This window comes from Chelon labrosus (assembly GCF_963514085.1).
Source record: "Chelon labrosus genome assembly, chromosome: 16".
NCBI lineage: Eukaryota > Metazoa > Chordata > Actinopteri > Mugiliformes > Mugilidae > Chelon > Chelon labrosus.
This window is the reverse complement of record NC_140349.1, coordinates 20,174,802-20,194,787: the sequence shown is the minus strand read 5'-3', so window position 1 is coordinate 20,194,787 and position 19,986 is coordinate 20,174,802. Positions and strand designations below refer to the sequence as shown.

At 40.9% G+C, this 19,986-nt stretch overlaps 1 protein-coding gene across 2 annotated transcripts; it reads right to left on the bottom strand.

The window, feature by feature from the left end:
- Positions 1-65: 65 nt before the first annotated feature.
- Positions 66-14,633, bottom strand: pdik1l (PDLIM1 interacting kinase 1 like). Of its 2 annotated transcripts, XM_084563275.1 has the most exons (3): positions 14,550-14,633; positions 8,489-8,784; positions 66-4,292 (listed from the first exon to the last, which is right to left on the bottom strand). In XM_084563275.1, the coding sequence occupies exons 2-3, from the start codon at positions 8,771-8,773 to the stop codon at positions 3,552-3,554; spliced, it is 1,026 nt and encodes a 341-aa protein (XP_084419401.1). In that variant the 5' UTR covers positions 8,774-8,784; positions 14,550-14,633; the 3' UTR covers positions 66-3,551. The 2 variants fall into 2 exon arrangements, with proteins under 2 accessions (XP_084419401.1, XP_084419402.1); XM_084563276.1 differs by lacking the exon at positions 14,550-14,633 and having other exon boundaries at positions 8,489-8,873.
- Positions 14,634-19,986: the final 5,353 nt, after the last annotated feature.

Genomic DNA, 19,986 nt, shown 5'->3' with positions numbered 1-19,986 from the left:
AAAGATAGAGTGAGTTGACCCATGTTGTATACCAGCATTTGCTTTCACAAAAAAATCACAAACAATAGGCCAATGACAAACACACAATTATTACTAGCACACCAACTGTTTTAACCTTGTAAGTATATCACATTTCTTCAATGATTGAGGGAAACTGATGCCGAAGAAAAGAAATTGAAGCCATCACAGCAATTTACATGTGAAACAATCAGGCTCTTGAAAACAGAGCACATCGAGTCAAATGTACATCAACCTTGTTTGTCCCCTGTTGATTCTATACAGTATTTACACATGTGCAAAGGATTGGAATACAACAAATCAGAGGGTGAAATCTAGCATTTGTTTGGCAAACGTCTGAAACCTCACAGGAAGCCAAGTGCCTTCCTCCTTCTCATCCGCTCCTGTCTAGAAGGGTAGAAGGAAGAAATCTGGCCGGAAGTTACTCTACCGATCATCCTCTGCTCTGCATAGAGCTGGGAGGATATTGGTGACCTACTTCGAGTCCAAACTTTGCTGCTCATGTTCAGAAAGCCACAACATTCTTGAAGTGAAGCAACAATGTCCAAAGCAGCGCAACATGCCCTGCAGTAAAGACGGGCGTTGTTAATACTGATTTTGTGGTATTGCTATTCATACCAAAGCACAGCGCTGTGGGTTCATGAAAAGCTGTGCATCTCAATCACAACGTCTGCCAATTCTGTGCTTGAGTGCAATATTAGTGAGGCCACTTTAGTGTCAAAAAAGAAAGTGAAGGCAAATCTCAATCACACCATGACAGGAAATCAAGTTACTACAGCTAAAGGAGGGAATTAAAGGCCATTTAGCAGATAAATGTTGGTACAAAGTTGAGGGAAATTTCATTTCACGTCAGTCTGAGAGCAGCAAAGCAGCCAAGATAGTTTGGTTTTACTGGATTCTTCTACAGAAAATGTGAAAGTGCACACATTATGTATGACCTGAAAGGCAAAAGGGGTCCCGAGCATGATCCTCTGCCAAGTGCTGCAACAACTTAATAGGCTTAGAATTAGCCTGTCGGAAGCATGAAGAAAGGGATTACTGTAAGATTCAGAGCCAAAGGAAACAAGTGACAGTGAGAAGAGATCAAGTTAAACACAACAGTATTACGTGTCAAAGAAAACAGGAAAAGCAGAGATCCTCTGGCTCACGGAGGATGGCGTGTGCTGATGTCTTCTCTCGCTTCTTCCCTGAAGGTGAGAGGTACTGCATGCATAAGTAAGACCGCTGGCTGACATTGTGCTCAGCATGGTAAACAAATATCAACGCGGTTATCACACCCAATCCAGCCTCACAGAGCCCCACCACATAATGCAGTAGGTAGTTATGAGGAATAAATATAAACAACTAAATAAAAGTGCTTTCATTGAATTTCTCGCCCCTTTTACACATTCAGGTCTGAACGGACGCACGTGTGAATATTCATGTCACCGCTCTGATAATGCAGCCGGTGACAACTTCACGTTATTAAATAGGTTTTTCAGCAACACGGGGATTTGTCTCAAGAGTAGATTTGTTTGCCACATGAGGGGGAGTCACTCCACAAGGTCTCAGACTGCTTTACTGTAGTGCACTCACTTATTCAGATTTTTTTTTTTTTAATTTGCACTGAAGGATCATCTTTTGGATTTATTACCATTTGGGTTGCATTTTCATAGTTTTGCACATTATTTCTATTGACTATGATAACACTGTGCTTACCAAAATAACCTGTCCCACAGCAGACATTTTGATCTTTGATCCAGGTTGCCAGATTAACTGAGAAATGGTTACAGCTCTGTAACCGATACTGTACGGTGATTCTAGTTGCTATACCTGCAGTACCTGCAGCTTTCTGTCTCTTCTACATGAATTGTAAACAGTTTTTGACTTTTAATATGAGACCTGTTAACAATGTCTCCGTCTTTTTTTGCGTTATCACCAGACACTGAGTATTTTATCATATGCACGTTTACAATACTTAAATTTAGGTGGCATATGTGCCCTTTATGGTTAACTCCATATGTGTTATATTTGTAGCAACTGCAAACTACTGGCAATTTAATAGGTTGGTCTCAGGTTTGATTAAGCACCCTGTCTTATCACTTAAAACAGAACCAGTCTGAATGTGCATATCATTGGCCGCAAGTCTGAAAGTCTCCAGATGCTGTGTGTGTATAATGTACACCAATCAGGCATAACATTATGACCACCTTGCTAATATTGTGTAGGTCTCCCATGTGTCTGGTCTGGTCTAGATGGCTGGTACATGTCTAAGTAACATCCACATGAATGCCAGGTCCAAACGTTTCCCAGCAGAACACTGAATCGTCACAAGATGGTCAATGTTATTTACTTCACCTGTCAGTGGTCATAATGTTATGACTGATCGGTGTGTATACAGTATCAGTGTTACATATTACAATGCTGAAAAGTAATTTGGTCAGCACAGGGTTATAATTACCAGTGAGAGCTATGAAAATAAGAACCAACTTGTAATAAATCTGAATGATCCTTTAGGCTCACTGCGTCTTTGACTGCGAGAAGCGCTTCTTTATTACAAAGAAATGTTTTTGTGATTAAGGCTCTATATAAATAAAAGTGACCGCTCTTGATACATTCTCATTAACTGGTCAGGGGTGTGTCTGAGACCAGTCAACTTATCTTGAAGTATGCAATGGGCAGAAAGCGGAAAACCACAAGCACCTGCTGCCTGGACACTTGCTGATAAAAAATGTCCTCCACCCACACAACCAATGAAGAAGCAACCAGAAGAAAACTAACATGTCAAGCACCCAAGTTTGCTATTAATTTTCCCTTCATAACTTCTGAGCAAAATTGACCTTGACAGTTGACCTTTGTCTACAAATACCATCATGCTGTTTGTTTGTTTTTACCTGAGCATTCAGGGCATATCTCCATTTGATGCAAAACAGACTCAAATCTTGACGTAAATACTGTAACTATCAATGCTGGTGGTAATGACCAGGCTGAAATGTTTCTTTTACATCAGGTTCTGTCAAAGCCACATATGGCTTGACACATTCAATACACACACATTGAGGTGACTGTGTCTTTATATTGGCCCTTTGGATAAATGTACACTGTAAAATCACAGGATGATGTCTCATATTGCATTTAGTAACAATTAGCACCATGTCCAAAATGGTATTTGGAGACAAAATGTTTACTGTCACATCTTCTTTACATTCTTATTGAATGCAAGACTCATTTTGCTCTTCCATCACACTTGACTGATTGTGTAAGGAGGAAGTGGAAGCGGTGATGTGATTAGCCTGAGACTAAGCTGCAGTTTGGTGCAGCAGCAGCGGTGGGTGTCACACTGCCCCCTTCAATTTAAAGACACAGCTAGAAGACGACCATACGTACTTGGACAGTGGATGAAGTTTAAGCCATGATACAACTAATGACTATTCTAGTTATTGTTCCATAGTTACAACAATAATCCACAGTCATGTGACCATCTGGGTTAACAGCTGATGAGATGTGTACATGTGCTTGATGGGGCTGAGTTTGTAGTGCCGTTTGTTCATCCATCACGTGTCCCAGTCCAGCTCTCTGCACGCAATACGAACCAGTCTGAGCTCCAACTCAAAAGCGTCAGGCCGTTCCTGAGGGTTGGCCGACAGCATATCCCTGATCAGCTGCTTCATGTGGCTGTTCATACTCTTTTTCCTGGCGGGGATCAGCAGCTCCATCTTTGGGTTCTCTAACAGGGCTTCTCCTAAGGGTACAATCTCTGATCCCTGCTGCACATAGCTCCCCAGCAGCTCTTTCTGAGTCTCCACGTCCACAAATGTAATGCGCTCCACCATTGCCCAGATAATTACCCCCAGGGCAAAGATATCTGCTTTTGCTGTGTAGTGGCCCTCCCAGACTTCTGGGGCCATGTAGAAGTCTGTTCCGCAAGCCGTGGATAGAAAGCACTTGTTGACGCTAGCAGGCTCCTCGGGGTTGAGCCCAGAGGTGGAGCAGACCTTGCTCAGGCCAAAGTCGGCCACTTTTAGGGTGGGCTCGGATGAGCCAGCGGGCGTGCAGGCCTGGGAGATGAGGATGTTGTCTGGTTTGAGGTCACGGTGTATGATCTGGTTGCGGTGCAGGAAAGCCAGTGCGCTGCCCAGCTGCAGCATGAAACTGGTGTTGGTCTTGCGACTGGGCTTGCGAGACAGCAGGTAGGCGTTCATGTCGCCCCCATCACAGAAGTCCATGACAAACCACAAGTAGTAGGCACAGCATGGGTCAAAGGTGATCTCACCCTTTAGCGACGTCTCCACCAGCTGCAGTACAAACACAGAAAAAAAAAACATCAACTCTATGAACATCTAAAAGTTATGGACATCCTGCACTAAACAATTAACAAATCTGGTCTGGGTCTAGATCCCCAGCCGCACCCACCAGTAAATAAATAATGAAACCATCAGATCTTTACATAGGGTTTTGGCAGGGATTTTTGATTAGCTAGTATCAGCATACCAAGCTATGCAGAAGTACAACTTATAATGGGCAAGGAAGGCAAATGTTGGGGGCACCAGGTCAGTAGGGGGGGTCAGACAATTGCCCCCGAACACTTTAAACTATAGCAGTGGCAATGCCACAGCAGGAGACCTTTCCAAGGGGCCCCCACCTGACACAATCCTGCACACTTAATCCCGTTAAATGCCGTGTGCAAGACTCTCTTCTAACTGAAAAGTAGTTAAATATGACAACAGCACCCAATTCAAAATGAAGTGAGGTTATCCCTGAAAAAAATAAAGAGGAGAAAAGAAAGCAGTAACCGAACCAAGTCTAGTTAACTAAAATCAACTAACATTAGTCTGGTTAACCAAAAATCTTTTGCCTTGGCCCCCAATAGCCTCTAGAATTGTCTCTGAACCTGTGGCCTTAATAGGTGCAGCATGACAGACAAATGGAATGGTCCAATAGCCCTCGTCTACCTTGGCCCCAGCAGACAGGCAGTAATTACACATCTCTGGTAAACATAAAAGCTGAAGTTATCCTGCTGAATACCTTACACAGCCAAAATCTGGTCACAAAAACATGCTCTCTGACTCCTGCATTTACAGGAAATCAAACACACAGCTGCAACGAGTGTCCATGATTTTGACACTCTGCTGTGGTATGGCTTTCATAATTATTTATACAGTGGGGAAACAACTCTTTAGTGCAAGGGGGGAAAAAAATGTCATTCCTAAACAAGTAACGCTGCACTGACTTTGTATTCAGAATGTGTTGGTCTCCCACCTCCTATGTGGATCTATTCTTTAAATCAAGGCCATGTGAGAAGCCTCTCATCTTTTATCCCTGCTGCGAGAAGAGAGTTTATTCTATCTCCCTTTTTACTGCAGACCTCAACCCTGTGACGTTTCGTCATCACTTATTATGATTAAATGGGATGCATTTCTGGAATTATATACATGGTGTTTTGTGTTAGCCACAGGAAAGCTACAGGTCAGTTAAAGAAGAAAAAAATGTCTGTCATTCATTCATGGCAGTCATGAAAACAACTAGTGAAGAATATACTTTAAAACAGAAAAACAAGTCTTAATTTGAGTAGAAGTTATCAGTTGATATTGACTGTTAAATATTAGATCGTTCAATCTAAGCTGTTGTTGGTAAATGAAGAGGTAAGTCATTTTCAAAGACATTTGATTTATTCTGTCCTACTGAAAACAAGAAGAATATGGAAGTCTAAATGAATCACATGTCCTACATTTGTGTAGTAGACAATTCCTAGTGGAAAGTAGGAATTGTAAACAAATGGCTGCCAATTGTCTGACATGCCACTCAACAAAGAATCCACAACCCAAAAAGAACAGGTGTTAATTATCCAGCAGTTGTTGTGGTCAGATAATTCCATCCTATTATTATTTACTCTTCTGTAAGCACGTACTGGAACATTACAGAACAATAAAAAAAAAAAAAGAGAGCGATGGCATAAAGGGATACTGGGAAAGTGTCCAATGCTGGCGCTGCAGAAAACTGACAATGGCCCGCAATCCACAAGCCACTCAGAGGCCATAATCAGGCCTGCGAGTCTGCCGTCAGACTGTGGGGAGGCACTGCGATGTGACAGGTTGCAGACAGGTTGACTGGAAAGGGGAGCCCCCACCTCACCCACCCCTCTCCTGTCCCAACCTGACAGCACTTTCATGTGACTGTGGGGCCACAGTCGACACAGACTGAACCCGAAACCTGCAAGTTTTCTGCTAATGCCCACAAAGCAGCACATACGTATAAAACAATAAAAAAAAATGTAACATCAGTTTATATGACAAGCACAAAGACTCACTGTTGCTGATGACTCACTTCATGCTACTGGAAAAATCACAGACCTTTATGTTTAACTTTTATGATCATTTTCTACAGCAATAATCTGTAAACTGTGGATGGCAGCAGATTTAAAAAATAAATCTTTCTCTTATGATCTGGATTAAGTCCCGGGATGTCGTGATATACTCTGCAAATCTAAACAAGGTTCCAAATCATTCCTGAAATTATAGTGTCACACTATTTTAAGACACAGCAGAATGTGGCCAACCAGCAAGTGCTTTTGGAAAGCAGTTTTCTACTTCCTCTAACATCTTTATGACTTGTGGACAGGAAGGTTTAGTCCCACCACTAAATTGCTGGCAAGATGATATTAACAAGCTCTGCTTCTGGCAGTGATGTATTGGAAACAATGACTGAGAAATTTAGTTATGTATGCGGAGCAGATCGTCATACAACATCAGGTTGTTGTTACTGTAACTGTTGTTGAGGTTTATGGTTATAAAGGGCTGAGACAAAGATTATGTTCTTTATTAGTTTATCTCTTTTACTGATTAATAGTTGCTGTCCTTATGCAGCCTTTCCCACCCTCTGTTTGTTCCACTTGTCTTTTATTGTTTAGCATCTGTGGCATGCCATGATAAACTCAAACCTGATTGCCAACTACTAATTTGTAAAAGGTTTGGTTAAAAGTTCCAAAGCTTCCAGTTGCCACAAACGATTGCCAACGCTGGTTTGTTTGTCTGCAGTGCATTTATGAATATGAATGCAACGAGCACTTTCAATTTTATCTCTAGACTGGGACACAGAGTGAACGACAACAGTTCTTTGCTCTGTGTCAACATTGATTCTTTGAAGAACTACCAGACTAACCAGTCTGTTTGTGCCTCACAATGCAAAGTTTTACTCCTCACTTGGATAGTTGGAGACCTTTTTCAAGATCACAAAGATAAATTGGAAAAGCATGATCCTGAAAACAGATGACTACTGAGTCAGTAATGAGATTTTTAAGACGTAACACTGTATTAGGCCAAAAAAGTAGATTTTACAAACTGGGGTGCCGACACATGTTGAACAAGAGCTTTTCTAAAAATATTTGAACCATTTGCACAGCTTCTTGTTACCCATGGGTAGCATTATTTATTTTTTTGTGTGTGTTCTAGTCCAACAGTGAGGTAACATATTTCCTTTTTTGAAACAGAGCTGGCCACCAAAGTAGCAGGTAATAAGTCTATGAAGTTCTGCATAGCACCATTGCAACACTCAACGTAATGGCCACTGAGACAACAACTCCCACAAAAGAAGTAGGAACTCCAGCTGTTATTTCAGGCGTGTCAGGTTCATATCAGATCAAGTCTCGGATCAGGCTCTCTGTCAGTATATAAGCACTTACAGCCCAGTAATGGGGCAGACATTAAGTAAAAACTAGTGTTCAGTGTTCTCCCACCAAACATCTGCAGTCTAAACAGCTGCTGCTTTTGTTTTGGCTTTTTTATTTGGATGCTGTGCCTATCTAGTATGAACAGCTGGCAATTAGCTACTGAGGAACTTGACAGTCTGGTTATTCCTATCTTCTCTGTATCAAATGTTATCTAGGACACTAACACTTTAAGTCTGTTGCTGTGCCACTGGATGAATTGATAAACTACATAAGTATCTTATGTAATTACGCAAACCCAGATTACTGAGACTGTAACAGCAAGCCACTGTGCATTGACCTGCACCATTAGTAGACTGATCACGTCAACCATTATGGTATTCAGTATATACGCAACGCTAGTGCTTTGCAGTGTTTCAGTTTCTCCCGTTATGACGGCTAAATGCTGAATGCTGAAAATGAGATATTATCCAAAAACATACAATCCCTGTCATATATTATTCTTCAATGATTCTTTAAACAAGGACCTATTAAAGTACACTTTGTAAAAGTGAAATGGTCTACCACAATAGCACAACCAGTGTTTAAAGTAAATGTACAGACAGAAAGGTCTATCCCATGATCAGTATTTGGCCAATGAGCAGCCTTTTACATATGACAAATATCAATACCATCTGCAGCTGCAACATAACGAGTTCTTCTCCACCTCGTCATCAGTAATAATTGCAGCAGAAATCATCCTGATATTTCAATGCTTGCACTGTTAATCCACAGTGTTAGGATTACTACTTGTCCTCAAACCTGTTCCAAGTATTCTTGCTTCCTCACCTCAAGGTAGAGTGGAGAGCTGGAGCCGTGGTTCATCCTCTGGGCCAGCTGATCCCGCTGCAGAATACACTCTTCCAGGTGGATAACATTTGGGTGCTGGCTTTGGATGCTGCTCAGAGCCCAGAACTCCCGCAAGGCCAGCTCCACATTCTCTGGAGAGTGGCAGCGGATCTTCTTCACTGCCACCCGAGCCCCTGTGCGCTTCACTACCGCCTCATAGACCACGCCGTAACTGCCACGCCCCACCTCCTGGATCAGCTCGTACTTCGGCTGGCTGCTTACCATCCTAGTCCTCACTGTGGAGAAACAACATTGGTGTTAACATCACCCTGTTACACTGGTTGACTTTGCAAGATTCAGCAAGTCTAAAGCCACGCCAGTGTCAATGGGACACTGGAATACATAATCTTTACTCAAAAGTTTTCAGGTGACAAAGTGTTTTGTTTTTTTATCTTATTTTATTGTGAGATGCTTGGGGGATGTAAATATTGACTTTTGACACAAAGCAGGTGCAACATTTTCACTGTGACGGTGTTGGGAAATCAGCCAAATCAGAGGTAAATTATTTACTTCCTGTTGCTTGCAGTAAACCTGCACGCACCTTTCTCAAACCAGTTTTCCATACCGATATGTGGAAAAACATGTTCACTGGGGCAGTGCCAGTAAGGCTCTGGTTCAGCCTATAACAAGAAATCCAAGCTTACCTTATTAACAATCAATCACTGACACACAAAAGAGCTTCTGCAGTAAAACAATGTTGGGTATGTGGCCCCGAATAACTTTGACCACTTAACTCAGACACAATCACGCAAACAACTGTACACAGAAATCTTTGCAGTATAAACTACTCCCATGGCAGCCCTCCCAACACATTCTTGTGCCTTTTTCTGGGTTTATAAATACCAAATACAGAAAATAAATGGTATCAAAAAGGGGCAGAAAAATAGCTTCAAAACAAACCACTTAGGACTAGCAGTTAACTCGTTTCCAATAAAACCAGTGCAAAGAGCAGGTATAAGGCTCCTGCAACATGAGATGATTTTGGTCAGCGTGGCACAAAACGGCAAAGAAAACAAGTTGCTGCTCCCGCAGGAAAAATTACGTTTGTCTCAACATCTTACAAACATGTCACAGTATCTAAGTGTTCTTAAATATGTTAAAGTCATCGTTACTTTAGACGAACGTGACAATAATTGTGATGTTTTGGGGGAAATTGTCTAGCTAATAGATGTCTGCTGTTTGCAATATCTCGTACTACCACTGGTGGCACTGAGGTTGAAAATGTTGATACTCTACATGCTTTAAGTACGTCACTGAAATCATTGTACCTCTTCATAATGGGCATAAAGCCATGACTCCATGGCAACAATTTCACGGACAAAACCCTACCCTTACACTGGAATTCTGCTTAAGATGCATTTACAGGTTCACACACACTTCCTGAATCTCTAGCAACTAGTTTGCCAGTCAAATTTACCTAAATGTAAAGCATCGTCCCATCGTTGGAATCTTAAACACCAATGACGTGACAAAATGATCCAAGTAGAAGAAGTGAATAAAAGAACTGTGTCTGCAGTGTGAACAAACTTGGGACCAGATGGAAGAAACTGTGTAGATTTGTAAAGCTGTACATATGCAGGATTCTGTCTTATAAAACACTTTGGAAATGTGTGGACATGCACTAGCTTGGACATGCACTAGCTTTATTGATTCCACAGTTATCAATAAATAAAAATAGAAACGCTCTTACATGTGACCACTGCTCTCAGCTTTATGACTGCTGTAGCACCAACTAATCACATGTGACTATAAACCAACACCACAGTGACATCTAAATCATCATTACTGAACCAGTGACTAATCTGTAGAGCTCATATTAAAACAGTGCTTTGCAACTCATAAAAATGCCATTAGCAAGGTCGTGACGGTTCAAATGGAGATAAAAAGAATGACAGAAATGATTCACTCATAATTTAAAACAATGTTTATTACATACTGGATATTTATTAATTTATATGTTGACACAGTTTTTTAGGTTTCAGACGCTTCCAACTGATTGTTATCATAAATTTACAAATAAAATGCATCAGAAATAAACCTGTACGCAGCTGCCAAGGCAAATATCTCCTCTTCATTCAAGTACTTCTCGCCTCAAAGCCTCACAATAGCTTCAGTCAAACGTTAAGATTACTGTGGGTATTGTCAGCATTGTACAAGCGTATAGACATGTTAAGAAGGTATTGCTTCGCTGCTGTGGCAATTATTGCAGCCCAGATATAAGTGGCTATATAAGCACTGCAATAAGAGACTTGATGAACCATTGAAAGCTATCCTTCAACGCAAACAAATCCTTAATCCCTGACATTAACAATGATCTCTTCTGATACCAAATAAGTCACACTGCTGTTACTTAGACATCAGTTGTTACCAAACAGTCTCATGTCTTTCCTCATAATCTAGAACCACACATCTTTCTCCGCAACATTTCCCACTTGACTGGCATCCCAATGTGTGTCCTGGTTCCCTGAAGCATAAACCCATTGTTTCCAGGATACTTTCCTATTTTCCTTTTTATTATTCAAATATATTGTCAGATGAGGTCATATAAAAATAGCATTTACAATGCTCCCATTGAGTAATGTGATTAACGCCATGTCCATGTTACAAGAAATAAAAATAGACGACATGTCTCCACTTCCTCACATTGGCCAAACTGATGCTAGCATCCCAGGGATACAGGCAGCGCCATCTTGCGAGTAAAGAATCAGAATCTGTCCAGTACTGACCAAGAGTGGAAGCACGTTATCAATGACAGGTCACACTTTCTCTAGACTCTCTGGTATTTGCACCGTCGCCTTCAGGCTTGCTCTGGGGGTTTCAGGTCGGGTTTTGTAAAGCGTCTTGAGACGATTTGTATTGTTATTGACGCTATATAAATAAAATTGAATTGAATAAAACTGAATTGAATTTGGTTAATACTACACTCTGCTCTACCTCCACCAGTTACAAAGTAATGTCGGATTATACACATGTTCTTATTTTCATTTTATTTTTCCTAATCTCACGGTTTAACAAAACCGTTTCACAGAGCCGTTGTCAATGGCAACTGTCAATCACAATGATGTCACATCCGTTTTTTTATAGCATCAAATAACTAACTAAAATTACAGCAGCAGCCTGCCACCATATGCTTTAGCTTCACCTTTGAGGAGCTCTCATGGCGTCCATTCTACAGTCTATAGTTACACGTTGCAGCACACCCTGCACCCTCCATGTAAAACTGACACCATGTTTCATGCACTGGTTTCTGTTACAGGGTTATTATGTTTGCTTGTTAAGGTGTTTATGACTGCATGTCCCTGCATACTATATTCACATGTCTGCCCGGCCTTAATTTCCTCAACGAAACCTATTTTTCACCGCAAACATTTTAACAGGTGACGTGTCTGCCTCCAAGTATATATATATATATCTCATGGGTTTTGTGGACGCTTAACACCCATCACATCTCACCTCATGTGACCTCAAGAACTCACGTGATGGCTGGGTGGGTCAATGGCTCTTGTGTGGGGCCTCAACAACACTCAAGACCCCACTAGAGGTTAAATACCTGAGACTACCCACCTGTCAGTTAGAACCTTTTTGGATAAAAGGTTTAATGTCTTTTTAAAAAAAACTCAACCAAGCATAGTTGTATGTCTTAATCTCCAGAATCACCAGCAACAATGGTCCACAGTGACTAGACCAAAAAGTTGCACTTGAACACACTGCAAAGACTACAGCCAACAAGCAGCTGGCACATATTTTCTGCGCCTGCTTGAAAGGAAATTATTCGTCATACTTGCAGGAAGGAGTAGTCTGTATTCATCATTCAAAAGGTGAAACCAGAATAGCAACTATTAGCTGGGACGTTAGGAAGCCAAGAAGAGCTAAAAGTATGGTCAAACAGAGGCATCCTCTCCTTAAAAGGGGGATGTAAACATTGACGTTTAAATGTCCAGATAAGACGAAAAACGAGAAAAGACTTCTATGTGCACTTTATGAACTTGATTGTTTTGTTTCTTTGCGTCACTCATTTCTCTTCTTATGCACTGACAGTAGCCCTATCAAGCTGCTGACAGTAGCCCTACTAGTGGCAACAGTGCGGGACCTTTGAATGTCGGCTTGGTGTATAGCAACAGACACGCTGCTGTCGAAAGGGGTGGGTAGATTCCAGGATTAATGATGGGGCTCAATCTAAAGCTTTCTTAAGATGTTCACTCAAGTAATAACACTGTAGTAATGTTGTCCATGTTAACACAGAAAGGTAAAATGATCTTAGTGTATAACTGAATCTTCTGAATGAGTTGTGCCAATCTTCAATAGAAGGAAAACACATCTGCGGTACTGCTAATGAAAGGTTACCGGACATTAACAATAACAACATTAACTCATTTATGGCACCTTTTCCATTAACCCAAACATAGACAAGAGTAACACCTTGGTAACTGCACACAACGACAATGGTAGCATCAAAATGCTTATAAAATATAAACATGTTTAAAATCCAAAATGTAACAGAGAAACTAGACTTGACTAAATCTAGAGTCAAAGCACTAAAATTTGACTAAAATACACTTTCAACTAAAGACTAAAAGTTAATCCTTATCAGTCGCCAACAACAGTGTCCTCCAACAAGCACCAACGATACGTAATTCACTGCAGTCCACACCGGAAACGGGAAATGAAAACGCACACCAGCATCATCCAAGTATCCCATTCATCTCATCTGTCCCAGAATCTTGATCCATCTAACGGAGCAGAAAGCTGCACTGTGGCTACACCTGCTGCTTTTCAAATGATTGGACATTCAAAGATTCTTATGTTTTCTGGTAATTAATGAAGCAAATGAGAAAATACTCAAATACTGTGAAGTGAGTTTTTCCTTTAATGAGTGAAAGTATGCTTTTAAGAGAAACTAAATGGTGAATTGTCTGCACTAATATAGCACTTACCTTAGCAGTACTCACAGAGCTTTACGGTGTTCTTCATTCACCCAATCACACACGCTCTCACGCACCAATGGTGGAAGCTGCCATGCACGAAACACTGGATCACTGTCTTGCCCAAGGAGCACGACAGCATGTGGTTGACCAGGGATTGAACTACCAACCCTGCGATTAGTGGACAATCTTGTCCCACCTGAGCCACAGTGTCCCACAACTACACGCTAAAGCCAGGTGTCTGTAACTTTACCATTAATGAACATTACTAATTATCTTTGCACTAACAGCTCAAAATACAGCAGAAAATGTTCATAATGGACAGACAGATGCGCTCACACCATCAAGACATGTTTATAACCTTTAACGTTAAAGCATACATATTTGAGTGACATAAGTGAAGATACTGTTTGGAATAAGACAAGAGTTTTGAAGACTGTGCAGCTGCCTGTCACACTGGAAATGTTTGGACACTGCCGGTGTCAAAACAAAAATACAAGAATGTTGAATGGACTAATAAGAAAACTTCATTCTAATGTAAAGCGACGTGACACTGTCATTTTTGGAGGTGATAAATATCTTCCTTAACCCGGGAGCGCAAATGCTGTCACCCAGAGAGACAGAATGAGAGCCAGCATGCTAACAGGCTAATTAGGCTTCCACTTAGCTGATTGGCTAAGAGGCTAACAGTATGTGGCCTGGCCACCGCCAGCTAACGATGTTGTTGGTTAGCTAACGTTAGCTAATCACGTTAACACCAGCTAACAAAGAGTCCAGCTCTTGCCAGCACAACCGACATGTATGTCGACATTTAGCTTATGTAATTTAAACCTTAAACAAGTTCATAAATCTAAAATTGCACAAACGGTGGGGCCCAGAGGAGGCATGTGAGATATGCACAATGTATTGACAGTTTATTGTCCCGTGTGTGTGTATGTGTGTGCCATCTAGAAATCCAGCCCCAAAACACACACACCTGCGAGCCAAGTAGGTAACTAGCCACGGCAGACAAGACAATAGTCGAAATGTAGAAGAGGCTGCAGTTGTTACACCGCGAGTTGTCACCTTATCAGTCTCACCTTTGAATCGCTTCTCGGGGGTTCATTTGTTGTCTTCCTTACTCTCCCTGGCAGCCATTACCGCCGCACACGTTCTGCTCGCATAGTCAACCCGAGGAGGTTTTGTCAAACACTGGACGTGAGAGCGTGCAGCTGGCTGCCGTGGAGCGCAGCGGTGGACAGAGTGAGACAACTTCCGGTTACACGTTTCAAAATAAAGTCATACCGCTGTTCAGTAAATTCAAGGAAATGTTTTCACAACACACCGAGCACCTAGCCATGTCCATTCATTCATTAATATATTTATAATTTCATTTTAGTGTTGTCAGTATAAAAAAAGCATAATTCTTTTAAGAATTAATTCCTTTAGTATACCACGGATATTACTATTATTGTTATTATTATTGTTAATATGGCTACAAAATAAACAAAAGTTGTCATTATACTAAACCTAATGCAATGTTACATTCATTCATTCATTCATCTTCTGTAACCGCTTGTCCTGTGAAGGGTGTTGGGGGGCGCGGCTGGAGCCTATCCCAGCTGTCATCGGGCGAGAGGCGGGGTACACCCATTGACTGTTTATACTGGGTACACCCTGGACAGGTCGCCAGTCTATCGCAGGGCTAACATTTAAAGTCACATGGCTTTAATAATGTCATTAACGACTACTTTTCTCCAAAGACGGCAAATCTCACGGGGATATTTTGAAGGAAAACTGCAAAACTTCCGGCCTTGCCCTGGGGTAAGTGTAGCTAGCTTCACTCAACCAGTGAAACACCTTCCACTCCTGTAACAGCAACTGACACTTAGTGGGGTTGGACACAAAAACACGCACCCTTGCACAAATGTATGCAGTCCAAAGACGTGAAAGTGAAATATACTACCTCATATTGTTGTTGAAATAATGATACAGAAGTGTGTTGATATATACAAATCTAACCTGGCATAATTTGTTCACTTAATACACTAAAAGTGAACCTTATTATTACAATTTCTGCGAGATTGTCAAAGATATATAATATGTTCTTTGGCAGTAAGCCAGTGACAGACAGCAAGAACATACACTGCCTGACACCAAAAGAAAAGGTCACACACTCTAATATTCCGTTGGACCGCCTTTAGCTTTGATTACAGCACACATTTGCTGTGGCATTGTTTCGATAAGCTTCTGCAATGTCACAAGATTTATTTCCATCCAGTGTTGCATTGTCATCTTGTCAAAATCCATTGCTAGAATAACCTGGTCATTCAGTATATTCAGGTAGTCAGCTGACCTCATTATTTGGACACATAATGTTGCTGAACCTAGACCTGAGCAACTGCAGCAACCCCAGATCATAGCACTGCCCCCACAGGCTTGTACAGTAGACACTAGGCATGATGGGTGCATCACTTCATCTGCCTCTTTTCTTACCCTGATGCCCCCATCACTCTGGAACAGGGTAAATCTGGACTCATCAGACCACATGACCTTCTTCCATTGCTCCAGAGTCCAATCTTTATGCTCCCTAGCAAATTGAAGCCTTTTTTTCCAGTTAGCCTCATTGATTAGTGGTTTTCTTAAGGCTACACAGCTGTTCAGTCCCAATCCCTTGAGTTCCCTTCACATTGTACGTGTTGAAATGCTCTTACTTTCACTATTAAACATAGCCCTGAGTTCTACTGTTGTTTTTCTTAGATTTGATTTCACCAAACGTTTAATGATCACCAGTCACGATCAATCAGGATTTTTGTTCGACCACGTTTCTTCCTCAAAACGATGGTTCCCCACTATTCTTCCAGTTTTTAATAATTGGACAGTTCTTAACCCAATTTTAGAAGTTTCTGTATTTTTCTTAGATGTTTTCTCTGCTTGATGCATGCCAATGATTTGACCCTTCTCAAACAGACTAACGTCTTTTTCACAACCACAGGATCTGTCTTTCAACATGGTTGTTTAAGAAAGGAGAAGCTACTCATTGCATCAGCTGTGGTTAAATAACTTGTTGCCAACTGAAAGATAATCGCCCATGCAGTAATTATCCAATAGGAGGCTCGTACCTGTTTGCTTAGTTAAATCCAGGTGGCGACTATTTATTTTTTTTTTTGGCCAGGCAGTGTATGATGTATCTTTGACAGCAATCAGTTTGACCTTACTAGATACTTACTGGAGCATCATTCCCTGTAAGACAGTGGTGGGTGTGCACACGGACATGGCATTTACATAGGCTATCACACTGGAAGCAACAACAAGCATAAAGTTACATGTTTATTGAGGTGGCGAAAAAAAGACAATAAATAATTGAGGCGACAGCTTGATAAAAAAACATATACAATAATTACAAACTGGTTTCTGAACACGCTGTTCCCAAGCTGTCCGTATCAAAACCAAAACACACCTGAGGTAGACTTGTATAGATTTTTGACAAGACATCTAGTGTCTTGGCCACATATGAGAAGAAATACACACTACACACACACTCACACACAAACAGACAGAAAATAAAATCAAGACAATCGAGGGACTGGGCTTATTGGACTATTACACAAGCTACTAGACCTCATTTTCCCGCAGCGTGGACGGCATTATGGTGAACTCAAGCACGTAATAGAGGCATAATGATCCTTAAAGATGATCAATACTGATGCTTTAAACACCCTTTATGCTCCACTCCCCAGTCCCCTTTATTAACACGAAGGCTACTCTATTAAACTACTCATCATCATGCAGATAAATAACAAACAATGCAGTGGAAAAAAACACTGGGTATGTACAGTTAAAACAACAATGTGGTGACTTTACTAGTGCCATAACTTAAAACAAATGTCGCAAAGTATACAGATTTAGTCTATTCCTGGGCTCATTTTTTAATAACCGGTTTTCACTGGGATCAGCAATTTCTCGGTTCACTGTGCAGACTTTTTATCAACTTAGCGACATCCAACCTCCATCAAAAATTTCAGGCAGCACTCTAAACAGAGGCAACTTAGAGGTGTAGTTTGACAAACACTGCTATTTCACCTGAGCGGCACAAGAAGACAGGTTGTTACACCCTAACAACCTGCTGGTTAAGTTTAAAAACGGACTCACCGACGTCTGTAAAGCTCAATACAACCAGCTGACAAACTGTTTCCTGTTTGTTTAACCTGTAAGACAAACCGAAATACACGAATCAGTGTTTGTCTTTCATTTCTTGACCAAAAACCGTTTGGCCATACTGAAAAGCTACACAGTCACTGCGCCTGACTATGCCTGAAGAGTGTAAAAAACACAAAAAGCTGTTCTTCTTTTTCTGTTTGCGTAACATATAACACATTCATTAATCAGTTTTATGCCTGAGTAAGCATCGCTTAACCCTTTGGACAAAGTCAGGTCAGCTCTTTTCCCTGTTTCCCTTATTTATGCTGAGATAGGCTAAACGTTTCTATATTTAAATCTCCATACCTGATGCAACAACTTGAGATAGATGTGAAATTTCTCATTGCGCCATTGGCCCAAAAAAATATCAAATCATAATATTTCCCTGAATGTTAAGCCATTTCAGCATATCTGCAAATTGAAAAACTGCAAGGAATGAAAAACCAAGGCATAAAAACTTAACTTAGTCCAGATTTTTTTTCCAAAGTGGCTAATCTAGCTGGCTAGTTCAGCAGCTAAAGATAACTAGGTGCTATCGCGAATGGCCCCCTTGTTGTGAGGCTGCAACCATCTCAGAAGCACCACATAGAACAAGGTGCATCCTGGTGTTGGAGGCATACACTGTTACCAAGAGGTTTCCAAGAAAGCAGTGGCACATGCGCATAAATTAAAATTTAACTATCGATTTTTTTTTTTTTCTGCATAGAGAATAAACTTTGCTGAAACAGCTGTGACATGCTGCAAAGCTTTGCACAGGACTGGTTGAGAAGGTGCACAGACTTTGCAGGGAGAACACCTCTGAAAACACAGTTAGTATGAAAAAAAAAATCTTCCCTTCTTATATCTCTTGCAGAATGAGTAAAAGTAAAAATAACAACAAGAAAATAGATATCTGAGTTTCACAATAACTGAGTCAGTATTGTTAAGAAGAAATCCCTGAAATACTGTATATGTGTAAAACATTCCCTTGGGATCAATACAGTTTTGCAGACGAAGCCTGCCATACAATCAACACTGGTCTTGCATATAAGTTCAAAAAGTGTAATGGCAACTTGGGAGGTAAGACGTACTGTAAATTACAGCACTAGTGGAAAAACACAGTGTGGTGAAGTTTCTAACGGAATATGGAATTTGAAAGCAGCTCTCATGGACTCCACTGACGCGTGGGGGTTATGGCACTTATTCTGTGACAATCACATTACACTATGCTACCTGAAAATGTTTTCCTGTTTGGCTCACACAAATACTTAGAATACCAGTAAAGCATTTGGCAGTCTAGGACAAGTGTCCTTTTGTCTTTACATTCATGATGGGTTGTTCATTATGCAGTTTGGGCATAAATACAAGACAAGGCTACTTAGGATCAAATGTTCAACAATACAGGAAAAAGTAATGATATTAGGTTGTCATGCTATGAGAATGTACACCGATCAGCCATAACATTAAAACCACTGACAGGAAAAGTAAATAACATTGACCATCTTATGACAGTACAATGTTCTGCTGGGAAACTTTTGGACCTGGCATTCATGTGGATGTTACTTAGACATGTACCACCCACCTAGACCAGACCAGACACCCCCACCCCATAGCAATGACACTCCTTGATGGCAGCAGCCATCCCCAACAGGATGCAGCCTGACACAGGCACACACACAAAAACGGTTTAGGAACAACTCAAAAAAAAACATGAAGAACAGCACAAGGTGTTGACCTGGCCTCCAAATTCACTAGATCCCAAACTGATCAATATTTGGAAGGTGGTTTTAATGTTGTGGCTGATCGGTCTATGTTTTCACACTTTAAATCCCCTGGCAGTGAAATGCTGTTTCTGTGTTTCTTCACTTTTCTTAACTATCCTAAAGTTTCGGCATTTTCCTCTATCATGTGAACTAAAATATAGTCTTTACAGCAGATGTGTATCCTGCTCAACACCAGGGTGTAATCAGGTGATATCCAAAAGGGAATACAGCCATTATGAGTGTTAGTGATTACACCTGTTAGGTCATGCCAACACATCTGCTGTAAAAAAAGGTTCATTATTACATTCATGCAGGTTTTATAGACAGATATCTGCTACCCATAGATCGTTCAAGCCTTTCCTTGTGAGAACTCCACACACACCCTGCATGTGTACAGTGTTCTAGAGATATGTAAACCAGAAATACTTGTTTGTATTTTGTAAAAAGCTTCTGTTTACCGAGACAAATGTCATTTGGTCCAAACTGGGACTTACTATGCTACAGCATGGAGGTATCAACAGTTAGTCTGATTGTTTCATTCCAAAGCTAGGACACTTATCTAAGGCAGAAAAACAAAACAAAAAACAAAATTTCA